Source organism: Cricetulus griseus, chromosome X (assembly GCF_003668045.3).
Source record: "Cricetulus griseus strain 17A/GY chromosome X, alternate assembly CriGri-PICRH-1.0, whole genome shotgun sequence".
In the NCBI taxonomy this organism is placed as follows: domain Eukaryota; kingdom Metazoa; phylum Chordata; class Mammalia; order Rodentia; family Cricetidae; genus Cricetulus; species Cricetulus griseus.
The window spans coordinates 45,511,364-45,521,017 of NC_048604.1; the positions used below are offsets into that span (position 1 = coordinate 45,511,364).

Consider the following 9,654-nt stretch of genomic DNA (forward strand, 5'->3'; position numbering starts at 1 on the left):
TGAGATGAGTTTCTTTTATTGTGATTTTATTGTCTCCATACCAAGAGCAGCTTAGAACTGGATCACCTGGCCCTGTAAACAGAACAGAAAAACAAAGTGTTGTTTTATAGTTTTTAAGGAACCTTACATTATCCATGGGCTCAGCATGCAGCTTCCTTCCCTGATTACATCAAACTGTATACACTGCAATCCTGAAGCCATTTAGACATATGGGTGTTCAAGATTTTAGAGTTTTCAGCTAATAAAGCCTATGAAAAAGTCACAAATCTGAAATACAACAAAACCTAGAAGTAAAACATCTCTGCTTTCAAGCATTTCAAACATGGCATATTTACCTTCAGCTATAGACAGTTATCCTGGAGGGAGCACTATGGCAGTTACCTCTACAAATGAAGCTATTATTTAAAAGGATGGTTACCTTTCTCTTCTTATCGCCTCCCAGTTCAAAATGCTTGCATCTCTTAATAGCCAGCATCCTCTTAGATCTGCAGTTGGGCTCAACACACTCAAGCCTCAGCACAATCTTCTTTGTAGTTTTAGCCTACAAAAGAAATAAAGTCAAACCCTTCACAAAATTATTTTTGCCATGATCTGTACTTAGCTATGGAGGGAAAAAAATCCAGAAGCCAATGATTTTGAGAACTTAAAATAGTAACAAAACTGAAGCTGTATGTGGTTGTGCATGCCTGTGTTCCCAGCACTCTTGAGGTAGAGACAAGCTGCAGCCACATGAGTTAGAGGCCTGCCTGGGCTACATGAAATTGTCCCCACCCCCTCACCGAAAAAGCTGTTTTAAATCTATAGCCTTTCAAGCTATTTGTATTGTTTAGTGGTTGAATCAAATAAAAGCCAGTCAAATTCACGAAAATATGAAATAAAATTTTTGGAATTCAGCAGTTTTCTTAAGACTTCAATTAGTCCTAAGATCAGTTACTCATTCCCTTCTAATAATCTACTTAAGTCCACTATTTTAGCCAGAGTCTTGTTGCTATTTTACAGTTTGAACGCTGAAACACATCCATTTCCCAAACAAACTAGCCAGACATTTAAATGAAGAAGCATTCCCATTACCCTACACCCAATCCAGGACCCCCCAAAAAGTCATCTAATTTCTACAACCAGGCTGGCAGAGGGACAAAGATGAGCAATAAATGCTATGTTCCAAGTCACTGCTAAGTAGCTGAACCTAAAGAAGGAACCTCATTCAACTGGAGCAGTGGAAAGGCCTCGATTACTGTAAAGAATTTCAAGACTTCATGAGACTGGAGAAATCCAAATAGCCTTTCATGGCAGTACAGGGAATTGTACCTCGGATGCTCTCATACTTGGTAAGCACTCTACCACTGAGCTTCCATCAACAAAGAGCCGGGGATTCAGACACAATAAACTAATGGGAGGTCTTGCTGCTGTACACATAATTCAGTTCTTAGGAAAGCAGGGCACATTTCCTCTTGCCCTTTTTGCCTCTTTAGTAGCTCTTGTAAATACTGAGATGCTACACTCTATATAGTCAGATCTGGGTTGACTCCCAGCTCCACTGCCTTAGAAACATCTCTCCCACAAGTTCGGGAACTTTGCTGTTTTTAACACTATAGTAATGCTTGTAGACAAGAGATGACAAATGCAAGGTCCTTACAATAATCAAGAACCATGTCAAGCCGGGCGGTGGTGGTGCACAGCTTTAATGCCAGCACTTGGGAAGTAGAAGCAAGTGGATCTCTGTGAGGCCAGCCTGGTCTACAAAGTGAGTTCCACCACAGACAGTAATGTTACAGAGAAACCCCGTCTCAAAAAGGAAAAACAAACAAACAAACAAAACCCAAAGAAATATGTCAATTGGTAATCACTAACCTTTTTTCGGAAAATAGGCTTAGTCTGCCCACCATAGCCACTCTGTTTCCTGTCATAACGCCGCTTTCCTGGGAAAAAGTTATTAAAGTTATTTGATATGATGTGCTACAGAACATATGTCAAAATAGCTACATAGAATAGTCTTAATTTTAATTTGGGGCTGACCTGCATTAAGAAAATTTTAATCGAATCCAAGGAGGTGTAGATACCTGGACTTGTAGTATGTCTCATAAATGTCACATCAAAACCAAATTATTCATTCTGGCATGGCAGGAAACAGGCACAACCCCAATCCTTTAGAGGCTGAGGCAGGAGGATTGCTTATTCCAGGCCAGCTTGGTTTACATAGCATCTCCCAACTCCCCAAACCGTCCCCTAACCACCACCAAATTATACATAAGCAGCTCACCCTGGGCATACAAAGAATCCTTGCCCTTCTTGTACTGTGTCACTTTATGGGGCTGGTGCTTGCCACATTTCTTGCAGAACGTCCGGCGGGTCTTAGGAACGTTCACCTAGTAAAAATATAAAGTGTTCAGAACGTGCAGTTGCCGGATCACAGTGGCCCAGCACCCTCCCTGGATCCAGAAGAAGCTGATTAACTCTGCAACTACTCGCTAAAACACAACGACCATGTAAATCTAAAAGTTGATACAGTCACACACTCCGCCCAACACAGTGTATCCACCCACAGCTAAATCACCCTGGCACTTCAATTCTTCCGCCCATAACTCGGTTCCCTATGTGTCGCTCTCGGCAAAGCTAGATTTCTTAGGTACATCGAGGTCTTGCCGGAGCCTTGACACGCTCTGGGACAGTGCTGTCCACGCCAGGTGAGAGGATTAAGCTGGATACTACGAAACCCCAACACACGATCATACCATGTTGGCGGGAGCGATATCGGCACAGAAAGAACGAGGCAAGGCCAGGGACGGAAGTTTATAGGAGGTGCCTGGGTGCACTTCCTCCGAGCCGTGGGAGACAGCTATCATAGAGTCTGTAAGATCCCAGCACAGCGCCCTCGGATGGCTGGATGATCTGTCTCAGCAGCCAGCAAGCGCTTCAGCCAAGGCTCCGCCTAAAGTCTGTGGCTCTCTCCTCCACTTCCTCCCGCCCAGGGCCCTGCAAACTTCATTACTCCACCCCTTTTGGCGGACGTTGCAGTTTGTTAGCTTAAGCGAAGAAAGCAATGCTCTTCTGAGACTCTGACTTCCCGTGTTGGAACAGAACAGGGACTAGGATCAAGTGGAGGGGTCTTCCATCTCAGCCTAGCATTCTTCAAGGGGACTGAAATTATCTTTCACAGCAAAATGTGGCTCAAGGAAGCCCTGGAAGGGAACCAATCGCTTCAGTTCGTTTATTTAATGTGTATTCTGTTTCAGGCACTATTGTAAGAGCAGGACATAGTAATTGATTATGCTCATCACTGTCCAATTCCAGGCTAAGTACTTGGAAGAAAAAGAACAATGAAAGCAGCACCTTTTAGCCGAGGAAGTAAATTGGCTGATCTTAGTTCTGAAAACTGACAATGAATCTATCTGGCTGATCTTGGTTCTGAAAACTAGCAATGAATCTATCTGGCTGATCTTGGTTCTGAAAACTGACAATGAATCTATCTGGCTGATCTTGGTTCTGAAAACTGACAATGAATCTATCTGGCTGATCTTGGTTCTGAAAACTGACAATGAATTTATCTGACTGATCTTGGTTCTGAAAACTGACAATGAATTTATCTGACTGATCTTGGTTCTGAAAACTGATAATGAATTTATCTGGCTGATCTTAGTTCTGAAAACTGACAATGAATTTATCTGGCTTCTGAAATAGTTGGGCTAACCAAGAAAACATACCTCCGCATTTCACTTCCCTGAATACTTGGCAGTGGACATGTATGAAGTGTCAAGATATCCAACAGAGAAAGGCTGAAGGGAGCCAAGTTTTACAATAGATTCTCAGAGTGATTCTAGGAGGAAGGTGGTAATGTGACTTCCATTACCAGGGGAGGGAAGGCATTGTTCCAGTGGCATATAAAAAATATTTGTCCGGTGCCCACAGTAGTGGACTCAGGATGTGCACCCACCCCTCACGTATTCTGACTCCTGAACCTGGTTTCCTTTTGCTGTCACATAATATTACCATTATGGCCTGCATATTATAACAGTTATCTTTGGGCTGGTGAGGGCCTCACAAATCCCAGGTTGGCCTTAAACTCACCTTTATAGCTGAAGATGGCTGTGAACTTCTGATCCTTCTCCTGAGTGGTGGGGGCCACAGGTATGTGCCACCATGTCTGGATGCCTGCCACTTTTAATCCTGCCAATCTTCAGGAGCTGTTTACTATCACTAGTATTTACCAAATGAAAAAACTGAGGCACATGAGGCATTACATTCACTTATCGAAAGTCACACACATGGTTATTTTTGAAGTTGGAATTCGATCTTAGGCCATTTGACACTATATAGGCCTAACCTTAACCAATGTATTACAGGGAAAGAGAGGTCCCTGCAGGGCAAATGTTTGGGCAGAATGCAGGAGGCAGCAGCAATGGCCTAAGAGTTGAAGTTAGGAGACCCTGGAACATTCTGCTTGCATAACGCTCCAGGAACAAGTTGATTCTTTGTTCACCCATTTTTTGTTGGGGATGGTCTCCAGGGGTAAAATAATAATAACATGATAGTCTGCTCCATTTGTTTGCCAAGCTGCCAGCCTGAAATCCAGCAGTATTTTCCTCCCTCTAAACTCTTAAAAATCTCACTGGTTTTTAGGGAGTTTCTAAAGTTTTTTTTTGTTTTGTTTTCCATGTAAGTAATCTGGAGATACAAAAGGACAATTAACCATCATCTGATCAAACTTTGTTCCTTTAGTTATTCCCCATGTGATGTGATTTGGGGAATATTTTATTTTAAAATACTTAGTTGACAAAATTACATTTATTAAGGTATACAATTGTGATGATATACACCCATCTTGTATAATAACTGCCACAGTCAAATTAACACATCTGTTGACATGCATTATTCCCTATGTGAGTGTGTGTATGTGTGTGTAGAGGTAGACACTTAAGTCTGCTCTCTTATCCAATTTCAAATAAACAACAGAATATTAATACAGTCTCCATGTTGCATAATAGACCCCCAGAAATTATTCATCGTATAGTTTAAAATCCGTTCAGCAATTGTTTTCTTTTTACATGTCTCTGCTCATTAATTTCCCCAAAATGAAGCACTCAGAACTTAAGACAAGACTCTAGGTGTAGTCTGGCATTGCACAGTGTGTTAGACATTCACTTTCATCTAGATATTTTACTTCTATTTTTAAAAAGCCCAATGTCAAAGTCAGGTGATTTCTTCAAGTTCAAGGCCAGCCTGGTGTACAGAGCAAGTTCCAGGACAGGCTCCAAAGCTACACTGAGAAACCCTGCCTCGAAAAAACAAAACAAACAAACAGATGAAAAGCCCAATGTCATCTTGACTTTTCTCTCAGCCATGTATGTTCTGACTTGCTATTTCTTTTAGCTGCTATCAGCAAAGCCCAGTAGTGTTTTCACAAGCACTACTGTCACCTTGTCTCCTTCCATGGGTATTGAACACAGGTCATCAGGCTTGGCAGCAAGTACTTTTACCTGCTGGATCATCAGTGGTCCACCCTCTGGAAGTCATTTGAGTCTATGCTAGCTTATTTGTTGGCACTGTTTTATCTTAGTCCTGTTGGTATGAATGAGTGTGCTTAATGAATGGTTATGAACAAAGGGTGAAGAAGTAGCTTTACCTTCCCTTCCCCTTTGCCTCCCTGTTTAATTTCCCATTGTGCTCCTGCTAACTTGCAATCCCCACCCCAAATGGATGGAACATAAGACAACGGACAGCTGACTGAAGAAAAAGAGAGGGATGGTGAATGTCTGTGGTCACTCCACTCGTGACTGGAACAGTTACTGCATGTGACCAGGGAAAGGACATAACTTGTCAATAGGGAGAGACATATAACACTCTGGTGCCTATCCATCTATACCAATGGAATGATTTACCACTCTGCCATTCTGTAAATGCTTTAAACAAAATCTGGTGCTTTCAAAATTCTGACCAATTTTTGGGATCAGTGATGTTTCTGTATAGCATCTCAGGGTAAGGCAATAGCAAAGTGTCCCTTGAGTGAAGATGGACAAGGAAATCAGACACTAGGGGCTCTGCCACCATCATGTGGCAGATACTGACTGCATTTCTTTGGAGAAACCCCCGGGAGAAGACAGAAGCTGGTATACAAACTAGGGGCCTGCTGAGGGAACAATCAGGCTTCAAATAACACATCTAGTCTTGTTTGCTGCTTTACCGAATCAAAGAAAATGCTCTTAATTGTTTATCTCGTAGAGAAGAAAAAAAAAAGACAGAATCTCCTATGTTGCCCAGGCTTTGAACTTGTGATGGTCCAAATTCCATCACCCTAGTAGCTTGATTCCAGATGTGTTTCCTCATAGCTCAGTTCATAAAGCTGAATCTTGAAGGAAGAATTATTTGCAAAAGAACATTCACCAAAAAATGGGGAAGGGCACAAGTCTTTGTGTGGGCTCACATTCAGGCATATTTATCTGTAGAAAAAAGAGCTTTCTTAGAAAATGACTCAGCAGGGGAAGTCTTGTCTCTACCTCTGTCAGGCTATGTATTTCAGGGTCTCTGAGTAAGCCCTCTTTGTCCTTCAAGTTGAACTGCGTGACCCTGAGTCTCCCCACCTGAGGGGACAGGAGACCTTAAAGACAACTGGCTTTGTTCTGTGTCTTGCCAGCTTGGGCATCTCTCTTCTTTTTGTGCTGATCATCCGTCCCCCAGAATGCTTTAGGTATGTCATCCCTTTACCCCAGGGAGGGTAGTCTGATGACCTGTTTGTTCGTCCAGATCCATCATCTCAGGGGACTCAGCAACCCCAGGGAAGGTAAGATTCTCTCAGAGCTGGACTCTATTAGTGTAAGAGGTCCCAGGAAAATGAGGGTGGGGAGAGTTGGGGGGAGTCGAATAGGGACAGCAGCACGGAACCAGATACCATATTGCTTAGAAGAAAAAGGCATTGGTTTAAGTCAGGAAACAAAAAAAGGGAACTGAGTGCCTGTGAAAGGGTGGGGTTTGCTCAGACCGTCCTTCCTCTCTGGACTGTAAGAATATGTCTCCAGGGCCAGTGTCTTCGGAGATCGAGTCCCACCTTCCAAGTCCTGGCATCTCATTACATCTGGGAAGCTACCTGCATTAAGTCAGAACTGAGGTGGGTCTGAGGTGAGGCAGAGACTGGGCATCAGGCATACCTACTTCTCTTGGAACCCTTAAAGGCCAGACAGGAAACATGGCTGGTCCCATATATCTGCTGGTGGAGGAGACTCGTGGAGAGTGGGAGTGTGTCACTAGCAAATAGACCCTGGCACGCCCTTCCAGTGATGGAGGGAATGTAAAGGTCTTCTGAAGACGGCCAGTGTAGTGGGGTGGTTATAGGAAGAGGAAAGAGTGACCCGAGGTGACCATCTGAGGAGGTAGTCAATTTTGAAAATGGAGCTCTGTAGCTCTTGGTGGGAAAGAAATACTGCCGGCAGCAGTAGGGTAGCAGCAAGCCATTTCCACCAAATACTGTTTGAAGACCCAAAATGTGTCCTCATGCCAAGGAGATCCTTGGGAGAAGGAATTCTTAATCTGCAAAAACTCTAAAATAGCTCATGTGTCTCAAAGAGCAATGCTAACTGGGGAAAGGTCTGTGATACATGGGGCGGACGCCATTTGTCTTGACCTTCAACAGGCCAAATATTACAAGGATGAGAGCTAGCTCATAGGAAGGATTGTGTGGAGGCTGTAGCAACCTCATGGTAATAGTGGGTAGAGACAGAACCAGCGGAAAGCAGCCTCCGCCCCAGCCAAGACAGTGTGGCCAACCCCTAAGGTCTCCGGGAAGGTTTTTCTCTCATCATTGCCTACCATGTGCATGGCTACCTTTTCTCCTGGCTTCATTCTTTCTCCTCTCATTTCCTTTTCCCTTCCTCTTCTTTTCCTGGCCACTGTCCCCTGATCCAGAATCAGCACTTAATAGCCTTGAAATTGCATCCAATTTATCTTGCCACTTCCTCCTTGAGCTATTTTTCCTTTCTCTTCCCACTTCCCACCGGCCTGTTAGTTTGCTTGGAACAGTCTTGCCAGGACTTAATGTGTAAATAAATGTACAGTCCTGAACAGGCCCCTGGCAAGAGTAAGTGCTGTATCTCAAACTCATTACCAGTTTTGTTCCTCCTGAGCCCTGCTGGTGTTCCATAGGGTTGGCCTAGGGGCAAATGGTGTGAAATTTTAGACTACGTTGGTCAGATCAAGCTGATGGAGACATTCTGGAGTGAGTGGCCAGACCTCCAAAAGGAATCATATCTTCCTCACTACTAGCCATCTCTCTAGGCTGAAAGGTTTATTTATCCCTTGCTGTGCATTTCCAGAGCAGCAATGGGGGGGGGGGCTTGCATTTCCAGAGGCACAATAGTGGCAGTCTAGAGGCTGGGGGTGGGAGAACACTCAGCACAGCTCAGAGGCTGACCTCTTTGCTGTTAGGTGTAACCTTTTAGTTCTGCTCCTTCCCTCGTTTTGTATGCCATACTTCTGAAGCAAGTGTACTATTGCCCTTCTCAATTATTTGAAATAAGCTACACAATGAAGATTCTCATAGAAACTTAAAGTATTACACCCATGCAGTACCCCTTAAGGCTTGCCTTATCCACTCTATTCTGACTTTGTTTATTTTGTTTGGAAATAAGGTCTTACCTACCTAGCCAAGGATATGTATCCCAGACTAGTCTCAAACTTGTGTTCCTTCTGCCTTATTCTCCTATGTGCTGGGATTGCTTATGGACATTGCCACACCTTGTTGGACTTTTCTTTATTCAGACTGTTTAATCTATTTGCTTGTGCAAACATCCAGATTCCTGTTGCTTATGGCTGTTATGTTTTGTTCAGACTTTTTGCAAATGCCTCTTGGGGGAGAACTCGTGTAACTTTCCATCTACTTGTAGGGTCTTGGTGCAATTTAAATAGTCATTATGATTTGTTATTTCCATTTGAGCAAATTTCCTATAGAGTGTCTTGTCAGTGGTCTAGAGCCATAGCAGGAAGTCACTTAGTTATAAGGGGGAAGATACAGTTGCTGAAAACCAAAGTCTGGGCATTCTCCAAAGAGTCACCTGTGTCTGTATGTCCACCTTTCTTTCCCTCAGCAATGCTGAGACCTGATTGCTAATTCTTGAAGATAAAGGACGGCTAGAATTTTGAGTGTAACAGAGCTGAAGAAACAGTTAAAGAAGAGCTGGGTGTGGTGGCACACACTTGTAATCCCAGCACTCGGGAGGCTGAGGCAGGAGGATTGCCTGGAGTTCTAGATCAACCTTAACTGCAGAGCAAGACCTTGTTTCATGAAGGAGGAGAAGGAGGAGGAGGGTGGAGACGGGAGGAGGAGGAAGAAGTAGCTGTTGTTATGGAGGAGACTGACTTATTTTACTCCAAACGTGCTTGGTTATGCATGAAGCCGTCAGAAGAGGGGGAGGGGAACACGCCTCTGAGGAGCCTGAAACAACTGAGCCACGTGTAACTTTCAGTTTGTTACAGAAGGTTCATATACAGTAATTGAGTATGATCTGAGAACTTTATAACCTAGACTGTTTAATCACGGGGACTCCTCCCCACTTCCCACTCTCTGAAAGCCCTCTCCAAATAAGTCACAAAATGCAAAAACTTCGGGTAACACTGGCTATTTGAGCCTCAGCTTTTCTCACTGATGACTCTTACCAAAGGGAAAATAAA

General features: G+C 43.6%; 1 protein-coding gene across 1 annotated transcript; it reads right to left on the minus strand.

Annotated features, from left to right (window-relative positions):
- Nucleotides 1-2,892, minus strand: LOC100772630 (60S ribosomal protein L36a). Its single transcript, XM_027432831.2, has 5 exons — nucleotides 2,733-2,892; nucleotides 2,261-2,366; nucleotides 1,852-1,919; nucleotides 419-541; nucleotides 1-72 (listed from the first exon to the last, which is right to left on the minus strand). Exons 1-5 carry the CDS (start codon nucleotides 2,841-2,843, stop codon nucleotides 52-54), a joined length of 429 nt encoding a protein of 142 aa, XP_027288632.1. The 5' UTR covers nucleotides 2,844-2,892; the 3' UTR covers nucleotides 1-51.
- Between the last annotated feature and the right edge of the window lie 6,762 nt (nucleotides 2,893-9,654).

What these genes read in the sequence shown, in the direction of transcription:
- LOC100772630 (XM_027432831.2), bottom strand. Translation starts at nt 2,843, where the DNA reads ATGATAGCTGTCTCCCACGGCTCGGAGGAAGTGCACCCAGGCACCTCC. An exon ending in ATATCGCTCCCGCCAACATG is followed by an intron (nt 2,367 to 2,732) that starts GTATGATCGTGT and finishes TATTTTTACTAG; the next exon opens with GTGAACGTTCCTAAGACCCG. An exon ending in AGCCTATTTTCCGAAAAAAG is followed by an intron (nt 542 to 1,851) that starts GTTAGTGATTAC and finishes TTTCTTTTGTAG; the next exon opens with GCTAAAACTACAAAGAAGAT.